We start from the raw sequence: 16,455 nt of genomic DNA on the forward strand, positions 1-16,455 counted from the left end.
TGGGTTGCCAGTGATTTGCTTTTTAGCGGAGGGGTTGAGAAGGCTGGTGGGGGAGAGACCGTGTAAATCCTGTTTTTGTACGTAGCAGCACCTTAAGATTTGCGGGGGCCACGTTTGGTCAGTCAGAAGCCAAATTTAACAAAGGTTGGGACCGTTTCTGTAGCTCGGGGGGGGGGGGGGGGGGGGAGTCACCCGATGAGCTGTCATCTCGTGAGCTTTAATCTGTTGCAGCCGATACTGGAGTGCGAGTCGTGGGATTTTTCTATTGTTTCTGAGCATCTAGTTACATTACACAGATCATGCAGCTGCCTAGTTTTAATAATTGTATTAACTGGTTGTTTCACAATAGTCATAAACTGGATTTATATATGGCTTTCACCTATCCAGATACTAATCATGTTATGGAGGGAGGGGTTTGGAGAGAGCAATTTTTTTTTTTTTTAGGGAGTTTTCACTAGTAAAACAGCCGTTGCCCTGCAGAAACAGGCTTTCTTGTTCATACCCAGATCAGTCCAGACAAGTGGGTTTTGCATCCCTACCAGCAGATGGAGACAGAGAGCAAAACATTGAGGCACTGCTACATAACAAAGAGTGCCACCTGCAGTCGCTCGGTATTTCTCTGACTCCAGCAGATGGTAGAGATGCAAACTTGCAGTCTGTGTTTGGAAAAAAAAAAAAAGAGAGAGAGAACTAGAGAGAGAAGACAGAATGTGCTGCAGTGCTCCCTGAGGTGTTAGGTACCTTTTTGTGGACCATCCCTCAGGTGGAGCCGAGCGAGCAGGACCGTGGTTCGTGGATCTGGTGTGCCTGCTCAGATAGGCCCATCTCCCAGGGGTTCTTCGTCAAGGGCCCATATTCTCGGATCGGGAAGATTACTTTTGTCTTGCGGCTTGGCTTTTTGAGAGGTGGCAATTGTGACTAAAAGGATATTCAGAGCCAGTTATTGCCACTCTGCTCCAGGCTAGAAGGCCTTCTACTTCTCTTATGTCCAGGGTCTGGAAGGTTTTGGTGTTTGGAGCAGTGGCTGGATCTGCTGGGCTTGGATATTCCTCACACTTTAGCCTTTTTGCATTGGGTTAGTGAAAGGGTTGACCTACAGTTCGCTCCGTGTGCAGGTGTCAGCCTTGGATTGGCTTAGGGGCAAGTGCCTTGGCCTCAAACCGTGATGATGTTAGTTTGCTGAGGGGCATTAAGCATTTGTGTCCCCCAGTGCATAAGGTTTGCCCTGATTGGAGTCTTAATTTGGTTCTGAAAGTGCTGTATGGGCCTCCGTTTGAGCCCTTGCAAGGAGCTTCGTTAAAGGTGCTACATGTCTTAGAAGCTATTATTGGGGGTCCTACAGATATGGCTTGGAGTAACAGTTTTGTCATGAATACTCCTGGTTTATGTTATATCTGATGTATTGTACATTGTTTAGTGCCCAGGCATAAGCAATTAATACATTTTACTAAAAACACAAAGCTATGCCCCTAAATCTAGCTGTGGGGGGAGGTGATATTCATAAATTGAAGTTTTTACCCAGCTAATCAGTTTTACTTAGTTTACAGTCCCCAGGCATAGTCATTTGCAAATAATTCGATGACTTAGTTGCTTCTCCTTTGACACGGCCCTTCAGCTTTTAGGTTTCACTGTGGGTGTTTAGCATCTCCAGTGTAAAAACCCGCTGCGTTTTCCAGAGCCGGGGGTAAAAAAAAAAAAAAAAAATCACCTTTATCGCTTTCCATTTTTATCAAAGGCAAACGAAGTTCGGGGAAAGGCAGCTCCTCGGACCCTGAGGGCTGTTGGAGTGAAGAGAGCTGGATATTCGCCCAAAGCGGAGCCAGCGGCGGCGGGAGCAAGAGGTTGAAGAGGTCCAAGCCGAAGGAAGAATTCCTGGTGGGGTAAGTGGGCCTTGGCGGCTGGAACCAGGAGAAGGGGCCATGGCGGGGGTAAACGAGCAAACCGCAGCCCATTCCCAGAGCTGCCCAGCTGGGCTTGCCGTTCCGAAAATAGCTCTGTGTGTCTGGGGAAGGGATTGAATATTTTATTTTAAGTTTTGTTGTGAAAGTGCTTGTATTAGGCGGGGTGCTGGGGGCTTCAGGGTTCATTATGTAGGTGGGGAAAAAAACGAAGAATTTATTAAGCAGTAACTTATAGCGTCCTTCACTCTGCCATGCAAGTCGAGGCAGTAGGAAGTCCTTCAGGGAAGCAAGAATTCTTAGTTTATTATTTCGCCTTTGTGTGTCGCATTTTTGCTCAACTTTTTTTTTTTTTTTTTTTTTTTTTTCCCCTTGTATTGATGGGAGAAATGTGTTTGGCTGACCCTTCGTTTCTCTACCTGCCCCCTGCAGATTTTATTGACTCCTTTAAGAATGAAGGGGCCCCCTAGTTCTTGGTGATATCTTTCTGGGAGAAACGTTACTGCACTTTAGGCTGTCTTGGTTGTGAATCTGACATAAGGGAGAGAGGTCGCTCAGGACTTTGTGGCCAGGCCTTCCCTGATTGATGATCTTGATTGTTTTATAAATGTTTTTATACACTGACTTTTATTACAGTTGATTACTGCACGTTTTATTGATTTTTGTTTTTATTCTTCTGCATATAGTTTTACTTTTTATTGTACATTGCTTTGATTTACATAAGAAAAGGGATTGATCAAATATAATTAACTAAGCACAGTGAGAGGTGGGTTGTGTGTTTTATGCCAGATGTCTTTAAATTAATGAGTGAAGACAACTCAAGGGGCAGCTCATGTTGGCTGCAATATTAACCCCAGGTGTTTCTGGATGGACTGTCACATCAGTAGTTTTCTGTACTGACCAAAAGCTGTAAAGCCAGACTTGAAACCAGCCTGCAGCAGGACTAAGAGATTTTTCTGAGGGTCCTGGGAGGCAAATAAATTGTAATTAAGTATTGGGGGTAAACAGTCATGTGAAGACCAAGTAGATGGATTATGTGGAGCAAAAATGGTGTTGCTTCCTCCCATATGGCAATCCAAATATTGATCCTTTTTGTTCATTTGGTGATTCATGTTTCATGAATTTCTCATTTTACTGCAGTTGCTGTTCAAGCAAACCCAACCCTTCCCTGCTATATGTCTTCCAGAAATTATGAACATGGGTGAATCAAGAACAGAAACGCTTGATCACTCAACCAACCTCCAGTTAATAAGTCAGAGTATAAAGATGGGACTTTGATGTTACCTGTGCATGACTGCTCTGTGGCCTTTAGCTCCTATCGCCCTGTCTTGGACTGGAGAGAGTCTCACTTTACTCCCTTTGGCAAGCCCACACATAAGAGACTAGGGAGGGGGGGTGGCTAACTCCAGTCCTCGAGAGCCACAAACCGGCCTGGATTTCAAGATATCCATGATGAATATGCATATGAGAGATTTGCTGCACGGTCTCATGCATATTCACTGGAGATGTGCTTAAAAGGCATGCATTCGTGACTCTTGAGCTCCGAAGTTGGCCATCCCTGAAATAGATCACAGGGCTCGGGGTGACGTCCTTATATGTAGCTGCTATGGTCAGGTGCTCTTCTTAGGATGCTGGCAATTGCCTGACATCCAAAGAAGGGACCTGTGTCTTTGAAAGCTGACGTAGCACATTTTTGGATTACTTTTCATGTTGGGGGCTGTAGAATATGGTCTCTTCCAGGAACTCTTCAGTGGCTCCAGAAATGCATCCTGGGCTCTTTTTTTTTTTTTTTGAGTGAGATTAACTAGTAAACCAGACAGATTTGAGTTGAAGTTCCTCCTCGTGTGGGCTGCATAATAGGTTTTTTTTGTTTCTCTGCACTTGACTTGCATCCCCAGCTGAGCTCTATGAGTGTCACTTGGTCTCTGTCTCTCTCATGCTGCATCTGTCATTTTTTGTCCCTTTTTCTAGTTTGGCCAAGCTGGAAGAAGAATTTGAAAAGAAATTTAACAGCCTCCCTCAGTACAGTCCGGTGACGTTCGACCGTAAAAATGCATCGACTCCCAGGAAAAAAAAATCAGGAGCCATAGTACCTGAGCAGCAGAAAGCCAGTAAGGGTTGCAAACGTCTATGCATTCTGTCGTCCTATCAGGAGCTAATGAAGGGCCCGAGCAGTTGAGTCAGGTTGTGCTTTTCTCATTTGCACACAGTTTTTTGTGGTTAAGCATGCGATGTCTAAATTCAGGCAGTACGGGCTGGAATTACAATCTTGGCCAAAAATAGGCGCACAAGTGACTGAGCGGCGCACCACCCAGCGTTTTGCTTTACTGCTGGAAATGGAGCCCATAATGTCGTGGGGATTGGGACATGACTAGCCGCAGGTTCCTCGAGTTACCCCGTGTGAGGCTAGCTGGTCAGAAGCACAGTGACCTTGGAAGAAAGGTATGTTCAGCCAGCTTTGGCTGGATTGGGTGCAGTGGATTAACGAAGAAATAATTCAGCTGAAAACAGGTTGAGATTTTTTGTCCTCCTATTCCACATTTGTGTAGAGGAGGTGTGACTGTAGAGCCCCTGCGCTGATTCTGTTAGCATGCATTTTACTTAACTGATGCGACACCAAAAAGAAAATATGCAGAGTACTGTAAATGTAGGCTTTTTTTATTTATTTTTTTTAAGGACGGTTTGGCCCATCCAGTCTGCCTCATTCTAAAGGTATCTCCCAGCAGTCGGCCGGGCAGGCTTGACTGCCTGCAGGAGGTCGCACCTTGTCCCTTTATTGCTTTAGCTGGGAAGTGTAGCCAAGCTAGCCTGTTAGGCAGTCTTTCACTTCTCCCCAGATCTGGGAATATCCCAGAGTCCCGCTGGTGTATGCTGCCGCCTCCTATGGGGGCTTGTTACAGCTGTACTGCTGCTGTCTTGCAAGTTTGGCTTTCTCATCTTCCCATTGCTTTTTTTTTTTTTTTTTTTTAAAGTTCTCTACCATTCCGGGTAGAAGAGCATATAAGGTTTTCCCACTACACCAACTCCCAGGAACCTTCCCATTTCTTTTATTCCTTATCTCATCGTCGGCCCACTGCCCCCCCTTATCTGCCCCAAGCATGTTTAAATGCCGTCTAGTACTCCTCCTTTCTGCCACCTCTCCTGGTAGGGGATTCCAGACATCAGTCACATCGGAGCCACCCTGTAACGGCATCGCCCGTGCCCTGCGTCTGCCTGTCGGGTCCCGTTTTTTTTTTTCTCTCTGACGATGCTGACGCGGCAGTTCCCAGAGTTCAGGGGAATTGTTCAGGGCCCGCCTGAAGAACTTCATAGAGTAGAAGCTAAAAGAGGTGCGTTTTTCCTGATGGGTAACGCCACCTGCCTCGTGCACGTCGCAGGCGCGCCCTGTGAGGGGGCGTTCTCTGCGAGTGCCCTTCTGGTGTTTTGTGTAAGCCGTGTCGTACGCATGGGGCCCCGTCGATGGCGTATCCCTGGCCTCTCGGCGATGTCTGGGCCCCTTCCACCTGCAGTCCTGATTTCAGATCAGTAACGCAGGACGGGGAAAAAAAAAAAAGGTGAGCACGATCCACTGCAGATCAGCAGAACCATCAGGATAAGGATGTACAGCAGGGCTGTCTTAGTCCCTTCCAGCTGCCCAATGGGGACCCCAGGAAGCAGCCTGGGTTAGAGCAGGGATAGGGCTGCTGGTTTGGGCGCGTGCGGATCTCGACGTTGTGGGGCTGATGCAGTATCACGCGCGGTAAAACGGGCGCTCGTACTGAGCACCCATTTTCCTAACGCGTGCACAACCACCTCTCCTGGGTGCCCGATTACTATATTACAATGAGCTGACGCGCCGGGGAGAAATGACGAGTCCCGGCACTCAGATGCGTTGGGTGCCTAGGAGACGTGTGTGGGGTGGGATAACAACCACAGTTAAATGAAACCAAAGGATCTCCAGTTCTTTTCAAGCGACCTTTCTGTTCTTGTTGGTTTTCTTCTTCAAAATCTTGGGTAAAGTTAAGGGGGGAGGGGCGCAACCCCTGTGCTTACTGGACAGTTTCGGCGCTTCTCTAAATATTGGGCTTGTCTGGTTGCAAGTTTCAAAAGAAAAAAAAATCACGAACGAGGGAGGGGTAAAAACGCATTGCATTCAGGATTAATAAAACATCTGAACATAGGTCGGGGGTAGGAATCAGCCTTGCTTGTATCTTGTTGCCCTGAGCCCTTGACTCGCGGAATGACTTGACGTCTGCTCTGGGGCTGGCGTTTAAGTTTACCACGTTTAAAAAGGGTGCACTGGGTGACCGGCAATTTTCTGCATCGGGGGGGATGATAGCTAATGGCCTCATTTACATGCGGTGAGAGCTGTTAGCTAGGCGTCTGGACGCGGTAATCCCCTTACCGAGGCGGGAGTTAGTCTAGCACATCAACCTGTACGCTGGGCGCATGTTACTGCATCGGCCCGTGTGTGTGTTTCCATAAAGCCATTGTAAGTGAACCACAACCAACCAGAGGCAGCTTTTCCTTATGTTACACCCAGTGCTTAATTTGCGTGGGGGGTGGAACTGCTTGGTACAGAGTCGCCCCCCCCCCCCCGGAGCAGCAGGCGTGATCTGCTCCAGCCCCTTCCCTCTAGGCAGCCTGCAGGGAAAAAGGGAAGGGAGTGAGCGGTAATGGCTGAAGGGGGACGGCTGGGGGATGAGCACTGGTGAGGCCCGAGAATGGAGGATCTCTGGGGTAAAGAGGTAGAGCGTGAAGTGTGCGTGAGCACGAGAGCCCCCGTCATTTTGGGAGGGGGAGAGTTCACACCCAGCTCCGGCCTTGCTCCATGGTTCCACTGCCTTTTTATCGGATTTACATCAGAGCAGTCTGGGACTGTGCTATGAATTTAGTTTTTACAAATCGTGGTTTGTTTGGGTTTTTTTTCTTTTTCTTATACTATTTCTCACAGAGCGAACGAGTAATACCGCTGAATTTTTTTTTTTAAATTTCTTTTATTTTCTTCTTCTTTTCTTAAATGGCTTGCTGTCCGTGACAGGAAATTTTGTGGTGCATCTTAACGGAGCTGCGGCCGAGCAGGTCCACGCTGCAAAGAGCTTACCCGGCAGCGCTGGCAACACTGATTTTAAAACTGTCCCTCCCCTGTTTGTTCGCAGGTTCATTCCAGTCTCAGAAAAAGAACTTGTTCCACAAAATTGTCAGCAAATATAAGCACAAAAAGGAGAAGTCTAGCCTTCTGGATAAAGGTAACCCGTTTGTGGCTTTGTGAGCGTCTTTCTAATTCCTGCGTCATTTCCCACAAGCATTCGTTAGATGGTGGTCACTGTTGGCCGAGTTCACCCCGAAAGGAGCCTGGAGAGCAGTACTAATGTCGTGAGGAATAATTCCTGTCCCTCACTGGTTACTCCATGAGTAACTACCTGCTGGACTAAATGTCTATGACTGGAGCTCTTCAGAATTTGAACTTTTAGATTCGATTTGGTCGCCGCATGCCCAGGGCGAGTCCGGTGCACTAGGTAGGTCCCTGCCCCAGAGGACTTAGTCTGAATTTTTGTGCCTGAGGCAGTGGGGGAGGGGTGTAGTGACGCCCCCAAGGTCATAAGAAGGGGATCAGTGAGAGAAAAGAGGGAGGCCAGGGCTCGACTCCCTGGTTCAGCCTTAACCACGAAGACCTTCCCTTCAGCACAAGGGGAAGCAGATCCTGGGCCATGGGGGAATAGGAAGCGAAGCAAGTTCAGCTGATCCAGAAGCAAATGCTTGGGGTTTGTGTGTGGAGGAGCTCCCGGGCTTTGAGCGTACCCGGGCATGCCAACCGAGATATTCAGGGCTCTGCAGCTCCCGCATGCATCTTTCCTTCTGGTGCGCTCCCCATTCGTACACAAAAGCGAGAACGAGAGACGACAGCGCGTTACCTGACCCTAATCTACTGAGTGCCATTCGCCGCTGTGGCTGCATTTTTACTGGTTCCGGTGGTGGCACAGGAGCAAAACCGAGTGCTGCCGGTGTTGGGCTTTTCTTTAACTTGCAGCTAAAGTGTGCTTGGTTAAAACATGATGTGGAGCTTTTCTTTTTTTTTTTTCTTTTACATGCTGTTACTGTGCAGCAAAAGTACAGAAGCATTTGGGAGTAATTCAGGAGCTGACCTTGCTTCTTGTGGCTGGATATCATGTCCTGAAATAATGCGCCCCCCCCCCCCCCCCCCCCGAGCACTGCATTCTGTTAAAGTAGTCCTTTTTTTTTTTTTTTTCTTTTTCCGTTGGCAAGCTACTTTAAATTTAAGAAGAAATATTTTAAGTGTGGTAGGAGTATTCCAGCACGGTACCTGCTGAATGCATTCCTCCGTGTGAGAGAACTTTTTCTGGGGTGGGATGTGCTTACCAAGGTGGTCGGCAGTGTGGACATGTGCGGTGGGGGGGGGGGAAAAGTAAATGAACTTTCGGTCTCTGTTGCAGCCATACCGCTAGAAGAGAAGCCTGCCGGTGAGCCCGCACCGAAAACCGCAAACGCCGTCGCCGCCCCCAGCGTTCCGGAGCCAGCTGCCGCGCAGGGGCCCCTGGTCGGGAGCCGGAAGAGGAAGGCGAGGAAAACCAAAATCACGCACCTTGTCCGCACTGCAGATGGTCGGGTGTCGCCGGCAGGGGGCATTGTGGGTAAGAAGCATGGAACTGTGATTTTGAGGGGGGGGGGGGGGGGGGGGGGGAGAGGTCCTTATTGCTGCGTCACAGCAGAATGATGAGGGGATGATCAGATGGAACCCCAGGGTATATTTTACGGTTCGTCTCCTCAGTTGTGGGGTTTTGTGTTACTTTTTCTATGCTTTAAAAATTCAGTGCCCGAATAGTGGAATGCCGCAGTCTGATTGCATCCACAGGTCCCCTCTTAAACCACGACGACTCTTGTAGCGAAGGCAAGAGTCGTCTGGTGGCTTTGGTGGAGTAAAATCCTTTCCACCAGAGAGAGCTCTGAAGAGCACACGGACTGCGCGCAGTCCTTGTGCTCTCTACAGGGGGGGCAGATTCGGGGCACGCCAGACTTATTTACTGCTATTTAACTTTTTTTTTTTTTTTTTTTAATTAAATTAAAGCCGTGCTTAGAAGCAAGCAGTGCTGTACACAGATAAAACGTTAAGAGACGGGCATTTCCTTAGAAGCGGCTGCATTTCTGTACGGGTGGTTTTTTTCTTTTAATAGAAGACAAGCCAATGCCATGCAAGCCCCGAAGAGATTCGAGCGACGACACGGTTTCCCGCCCAAAGACGGAAAGCTGCAGGAGCGCGTCGGCAGGGCAGGCTCACGGCGTGGCGTCGGACATGCCAGCTGTGTCGGCGTTTTTTAGCCTCACCGCCCTGGCGGAGGCGGCTGCCATGGAGAACGTGCACAGGTCAGCAGCTGCTCCACCCCCCCCCCCACCCCCCCGATTCCACAGAGGGGGGTGCAAATGCCCCCTACATAGGACTTAATCTCCCTCAGAAAAAGCCGCGTAGTCCTCCTAAACCCAGCCCTCTGGTTTTTTTTGAGGGGGTTTCTTTTTGTCATGTAAAGCATGAGAAAACACGCCATAGGGCGCTCTTTAAATATGGATTAGAAATTTTATAGCATCTACACTGAAGGCTATTTTTTGGTTATGGATTCTCTGAACTGGCTCTCTTGCTTCTGCATTTCGGAGTAATTGGCTACACATGAGATTGAGGCTGATAAGAGGGACGAGGAACAGTATTTTAGAGTTTTATATACCTTTTTCATGTGTGCTTCTGCTTGCTACACTTAAAGGGTAACTTTCAAAACAACTCTCCGCTAGTATTTTATAACCCGTGCCTATCCCTTCCCCGCAACTTGCGCGCGAATACGTACAATGCATTGAACACGGACTTTTCAGGTGTTTAAAAATATATGTGCGTGAGTTGGTATATTTTCAGAAGTGCACATGTAATTAAAATGACCAGTTTTCCGATTCCTCGCCAGTTCACCTAGTCCTTCTCCAGGTCACCGAGACCCTTCTGGTTCTTCAGCCAGACCTCCTAACCAGCCAATATTACACACAAGTCCAATATCAGTAACGCAAGATAATTAAGAGTGTAAGTTGGCAACTGCGTGCACATAAGTCTCTCTTAAAATAGTAACTTCCGCATGTAACTGTTGACTCTTAATTGCTACTTTATGAACATCAAAAAGTAAACACACAGGCTGCTTGCGCACGTAATGTGCTAATTTTTAAACACGCAGATATTTTAGAAAATTCACCCTTTAGTTATCCTTCCTGTCCCGTATCTGATAGTTCATATCCTTAAAAAATCTCACCCCTTTTTTTTTTTTTTTTTTTTGCAGAAGTCCAAGAGCAACCCCTCTGCAGCGCGACGGACAGCCAAACGAAATCCCGCAGGCCCCTGTGCTCATCTCCTGTGCTGACCAGTGAAGCCCTGCGTGCTCTTACAAAAAAAAAAAAAAATCAAAAAAAAAAAAAAAACCCCAAACGTTTGTGCTTTTTATCTAATATCTTAGCCTTGTCTCAACCCAAGGAGGAGCTCTAACTGGTTGTAAGGATGGAAACTAAAGACCACGGACGAGTCGGAGAGGCCCAAATTTCACTTGAAGCCGGATACTTTAGCGGCATGGGCAGGGTCCGCCCGTTGGAACAGTTGCCAGGCTGGGCGCCCTCCATCTGGTTAATGAACTGAAACGGCGCGAGGATCCCAGAGGTTCTGCTTTCTGTTGAAGGCTTTTAACAGTAAACCAGGTGGTGGTATGGACGAGGCCACCCTTTTACTGTGGCTCACAAGCATCTCTTTTTACCAACCGGAGAGCATAATACTAGTTTCGTATAATACTTAGTTATTCTAAAAAGGAAAAAAAAAAAAAATACAAGAAAAAAAAAAATTTGAAATAACACTTGACGCGCTGCACTAGTTATTAGAAACTCTCAGTTGTTTTTTTTTGTACATGAAGATTTAAGTTCTAAGATGGTTTATATAATAGTTTATGCCTACATTTATATCATAAGAGGCGCTTGGACAGCGCTGCCTGCGGGCCATTGTTTTTGGACTTAGGTGCTCGAGCCCAGCGTGCTCCCCGGACGGGCCACGTCCGGTGTCGCCATGGTGAGGCTCTGCTGGCAGACGACCCGAGAATTCTCCCACGCCGTCTTTTGGCGTTCAGTATTAGATAAGGGCGGGGAGAGGGGAGGAAGAGCGACGCGAGGTGTAGCCGCCACAGCAGGAATAAAAATGTTTTTTTGGGGGTTTTTTTTGCTGCCATCGGCTGTAAAGTGAGCAAATGTATCTTGCCCCCCTCCCCCCGGAAGCTTGCCTATTTTTTTTTTCATTTCTTAAACAAGAAATAGGATGTCCGATGGTAAAACAGGAAAGGTGGGTCAGCTGAGAGAAGATCTGTTCTGCAATGTCCTGAAACAGCCGTGAGTGTCCGTGCGCCAGTATCGGTTGCGCTGTTTTTAATGCGCTGATGGATACGCGCGCTTGGAGAAATGGAGCTAGCCGAGGTGCTGTTAGGCTGGCTTCATGGTTATAGCCCTTAAAGCCAGCAAAGGGATAAGTGGCTTGTGAAGAAGCAAAGACTGCGTCCCCCTTCCGTCCTCCCAAATTACTTTTGTATGTAGAACGGGGCTGTGGCCACATTCTGCTGGCCGTTGGGCTATCATCAATACGCTAGGCCCATGCCTTATGTATTGTATTTTGGAAATCAAATCTAAAAGCAGGTGTTGGTGCGTTGATTGCAGTTTTCCAGTGCGTAGCCAAACTCCCACCGCCACTGCAAGCCCCTAAGCCACCACGTCCTCCAAAGTGCAAATTTTGTGGGTTGTTTTTTTTTTTTTTTTTGGCTAAGCAGTAAGAGTGCTAAGGGAGAGAGGGTACTGCAGATGTACTGGATAAGACAGCAAGAGAGAAACCTGGCAGGGACTGGTCAGAAAAGGAAAAACGTTCACCTTTTTTTTAAGAATAAAACTAAAACCAATCATTTAAAAAAAAAAAAAAAATCTAAGGGTAGAAATCGAGAAAATAACTTGAGGGGAAAAGGGAGGCATTTTTAGTAGCTGTTCTTGTATTCGCCACTAGGAGACGCTGCTGCCTTCCTCTGCAAGTACCGAAGCCGTCTTCCCCCCCCCCCCCCCCCCCCCCCCAAAGTTCGTTAATGCTAACGGGTTGGAGGCAAGGGAAGGAGTGCGCACTAAACCGGTCCTCTCCTCCTAGGATTATGTGGTCGAGAGAACGTGCCGGGAGGCCAGGTTTCCATGAAACAAATTTGCTTCCGAGTATCCAGACAGCCGTACAAAGGAAGAACTCTTAGCAGATCTTCCCTAGAGAGTTAAACAAGCAAATAAGCTACACTTTTTAAATGTGTACATACATACATATATATATATATATATTTTTAAATGATGACATTTGGATGGTATTGGAGGGGCGGTTGGCATTCTGGCCCGTCTGTCAGCAGAAGTTTCAAAAGTGTTGTAATAAGCTGAAATCCCAAAAATTCCCTCACGTTGTTGGTGACGCACCTTAAAACAGTGGTACTGACGCGCTACTCTGCTAGAAACCTTTTATTAGAATATATTTCTTATTTTTGCCAGAGCTTCCCCCTTCCCCATCCCACTCGCCTGTAGCTCCCTCAGATGAAATTTCAATGTTATTTCTGTATAACTATGGTACCTTTTTAAAAAGGAGAAATCGATTTACCTTTTTTTCTATGTGAATTAACTTGAGCTGCTTTTTTTTTTTTTTCCTTCTTTCCTTCCTAAACGTCAGTGGCTTTCCCTTTGTGCTGGTAGGTAGAGGAGTGGGTGTTATTGTGGGATTATAACTGTTTTTTTCTGATGTCCGTAGGCGTCCTTAATTCTTAAGCATTTAGGGGCACGGAAGGGACTTAGAAGCTTGGTCTCGCAAAATATTTTGTTTTAATGGTTCCTCAAGCCTTGGGTCTGTGAACGACGCCTTGGGTTTATCAGCTGGAGCTGCTGAAGTGCACTGAATCTGCTTGGGAATGGGTGGAGTGTGTGGGGGGGGGGGGGGGGGGGGGGGGATTCATGTTTTCAGGTAATGAAAACTTAGCAAAAAACTTCAGGCCGACATTTAATTGTCCATTTTTTTTCCCCTCCCTTTTTAAAATCCTATTGCTTTGGTATTTGGTTTTAGTAAAGCAGCTGGCGCTTTAAAAAAAAAAAAAAAATCACATGGTTGCCTCTGGCGGGGAAAGATTGTTGCACCTTATGCATTTCATGAAAATGCTTGCCGCCTCTTTTTTTTTTTTAAATTTCCTAATTGTGTTCCTGTACCATGCTGAACCCATTCTTAACACGTTTCTGTGACGGACCTTAAATCTAGATGCGAACATGGACACGCAATATTGGTTTGTGCAAATGCTCCTGGGTAACTTTCAGGTTTTGTTTGTTTTGTTTTTTAATTTTTTATTTTTTTTTTGAAGGGGGGGAGGACATGGATACAAAATGGAGCAGATCCATCAATTGAGGGAAGGTAGATGCAGCTTATCCATGGTCAGCACTGATTATTCCATTATCCTTGGTAATTTTCCTTAAAAATTCTCTAATTTCTTGTTTTGTTTTTAAGAATTTACAAAAAAAAAAAATGTTTTTCACTGAAAAATGATTGCCATTAGCTTGGCCAAAAATCATATTAGGATATCAATAAATACAAAATGTAAGGTCACTTATAGCCCCTGGTTATTGAGGGAACGGTCTAGAAAACTTGAAAAATGTACAAATAAACAGAAAAGGCCAGCTATTGATGACCTATAGCCTATGAATGACGAAACCTAACCCAATACAAGCCCAATCTAGGATTCTGTCTCACCATTAGAACTGGTAACACCCGGTTCAGCCTTAACTTGCAAAAAAAAATTGAGCAAATGCTCTGGGTCTGAAAATGTACACGGACCACCCAAATATTTAACAAGGAACTTCAAGGGGAAATTCGGGGAAAAAATCTGCACCAAAGGATAAAACTTGATTCCGCATAGCACTAAAAGCTCTTCCTTTTGATCTGACTTTCTCTACAGATGTTAGGGGGAAATTCCTTTTATTTTAGAAAATAAAGCAATGTCCTCTTCTTGTTTGAGTCCAGTGCAAAGCAAACCGTCAGCACGGGGGTTTTGCCATCTTTCCCTAGGATAGCAGGAGAATTTGGGGTAAGGTCCAGACTTGTCTGCAGAAAGTTGACCGTCCCCTCCAGCTCTTCGCTGACCTTTTTGCTCCACACAAATAGCGCAGGAACTTCAGTTATTTTAGGGAAAAACAACAATGTACATGGTTCTTCCTGTAGGCATTTTCCAAATTATTTTGTTTTCCTGTATAGGACAGTGATGGCCTTCATAAGGTATAGGCCTTGCCTCTGCAGGTAGGAAAACTCTCACCTCCTAATTTTTAATGCAGTCCTTGGTAATAGGCTCCCGGAACCCCCCCCCCCCCCCCCCCCCCCCCAAGTGTAGGCTCCTAACCTTTCCATAAAGAATTAAGATTATCCACATATCTTGAAATAAGATACTCCAGATGGGTGATCACCACCTAAATTTCAGTGAGCCTGTCGACCTCCTAAGGACAGGAGAGCACATCCTCTCCCATTTTGTAGGTGAGAAGCAGAGGCAGCCAACAAACTGCAAACACCCCGGCAGCCGCCTCAAGGTGGTCTCCCACTTGCAGCCCAGCCCACCTTCATGGCGCGCCACTCCCTGGGCATCCCCAGATGAGAATCTCACTGCGCCTAAGATTCCAGGGCTTGAAGGACCCTTGACCCTGTCGGAGCCTTTGCCCACAAGTAACGCGCTCGTGTCCGTGTGGCCTGAAAGCACTTCTGGCTCTGCCGATGGCGATCGGCCAGGTGAGGGAGAGCTCGCTTTCTGGAGCTTTAAAAGTAGTCTGGTGACTTTTAACATAAAGGCACGAAAACTAACACGTTAAAAGTAGTGAAAGAAAGAGAGGGATGCCAAAGTGTGAGGCATGGTGGTTACCGCTATGATGGGGAAGGGTCAAGGAGCAATTTTAAATTAAAAAAAAAAAAAAAAAAAGATTATTGTCAGGGAGTGAATTGCAGTGGATAGAACAAACTGGTGCACAGGGAAGTGAAACTACTACTTTGTCATTCTCCGTTACGACCAGTTGTGAAGAGTCTTTATACGTGTAGGCTCAGTCACATTGTTGATTTAAGTAGCGGGGGACGCCACTGTAACAGGTGCAAGACTGGATAGGAAGGGAATGGGACAACAGAAGAAGCCCACTGTAACGAGAGTTCAGCCGTGGTTATGTTTTTAGTATGGTCGGAGCTGGTTATGGATGGCTCGGTCGCGAGCTGTTTTTTTCTGCCACGCATTCCTGTAAGATTGCTGGGTTGCTTGGGGCATTTACCACTTTCCTAATAGCAGTACTCACCGGTAGGATGCAGAGATGGGAAGTGAGGCTGGTGGCACCTTTTTTGTTTACAGATTATCAGAAAACCAGGCTAAAAACACAGTGCCCTCATCAGCTGTGCAAAGAACAAATTGGCAGTGTGCAAACATTTTAAACTTATCCGGAGAGAATTCATCTACTTCGTTATTTAAACGCATTTAATTCAAAGCCATACATAAGTGAATCATAGAACAAAAATCTATTTTATTAAAAAATAAGTTTTTTAATTTTTGTTGTATATGATTTTAACTTTTGAGATTTTGTTTTGTGTAATTAAGCATTTTAAAAATTGATCATTTATATATGGTTTTGTATTAGAACTTATCTCCTTCCTTAAAACACACATTTCTCAAATTATTTAAAAATGTATACCTACACTACTGATTTATTCTTTGCAGCTTTTTATAGCCCAGCATAATTATGGTGACATAAGCTTTCCGGGACAAGAGTTCATCTTGTCAGGGATAGAATTAGGGGTATTTCACACTTTCAGTGTTGCCTAGAGATGGACAAGCCATTAGCAATGTGGGATCAGTGTCCCCTTCTGGGTGGTGGAAAGATTGCGAATCGGATTCAGTAAAGTCAAAGAATAACAAAGTCCCCCGAAGCTATGGTCCGTTTTGGTTTTTTTTAACTTTGCCTAACTGGGAACATCTGCGTAGGAATGGAGTTTTGTGGAACCAGGTTTTGTTGCAGTTTCCTTAACCGTTTCTGGTAGTCCATCGTGTGACGTACTAGTTTGTTTTCTCTTGTTGGATTTTCTACCCACTGATGCACCCACAAAACAAAAGCTCTCTCTAACTTTATTCTTGGAAGTAGATACTGATCCAGAATATGAGAGTTTTGGCCGGGGGGGGTTCTGCCCTGGAATAGAGATTAAACTTGTTTAGCCATTTCATGAGGACAGAAAAAGAAAGTGTTTAACTGAAGTGCAGTCATTGCTTTATGCTTCGGGAAGTTCTGAGCTTGGTGCATTTTGTGATCCCTGAAGTGGGAGCAGAACATTGAACGGTCTTTTCTGCCAGTATAGAATTCCAAAGCCATGCTGAAAGGTTGCTTGCTTGGCTAGATGCTGTTTGGGATTAATTTGGATTCCCAAATAGTACCCTCTGGTGGTGGTTTCGGAAGGCCACCAACCTGGGTGTTTTCAGGGTAGACGTTAACAGAA

The 16,455-nt window shown here is 46.1% G+C and overlaps 1 protein-coding gene across 3 annotated transcripts in view; it reads left to right on the forward strand.

Moving 5' to 3' along the window:
• BBX (BBX high mobility group box domain containing) overlaps positions 1 to 14,924 on the forward strand; it is an 84,357-nt gene extending 69,433 nt beyond the window's left edge. For all 3 annotated transcript variants that reach the window (XM_029578073.1, XM_029578074.1, XM_029578072.1), the window contains exons 12-17: positions 1,736 to 1,880; positions 3,870 to 4,009; positions 7,037 to 7,126; positions 8,333 to 8,530; positions 9,071 to 9,260; positions 10,205 to 14,924. In XM_029578073.1, the coding sequence (XP_029433933.1) occupies positions 1,736 to 1,880; positions 3,870 to 4,009; positions 7,037 to 7,126; positions 8,333 to 8,530; positions 9,071 to 9,260; positions 10,205 to 10,292 (851 nt within the window). In that variant the 3' untranslated portion in view covers positions 10,293 to 14,924. The remainder of the gene's footprint in view (positions 1 to 1,735; positions 1,881 to 3,869; positions 4,010 to 7,036; positions 7,127 to 8,332; positions 8,531 to 9,070; positions 9,261 to 10,204) is intronic.
• Positions 14,925 to 16,455: the final 1,531 nt, after the last annotated feature.

Source organism: Rhinatrema bivittatum, chromosome 15 (assembly GCF_901001135.1).
Source record: "Rhinatrema bivittatum chromosome 15, aRhiBiv1.1, whole genome shotgun sequence".
In the NCBI taxonomy this organism is placed as follows: Eukaryota; Metazoa; Chordata; class Amphibia; order Gymnophiona; family Rhinatrematidae; genus Rhinatrema; species Rhinatrema bivittatum.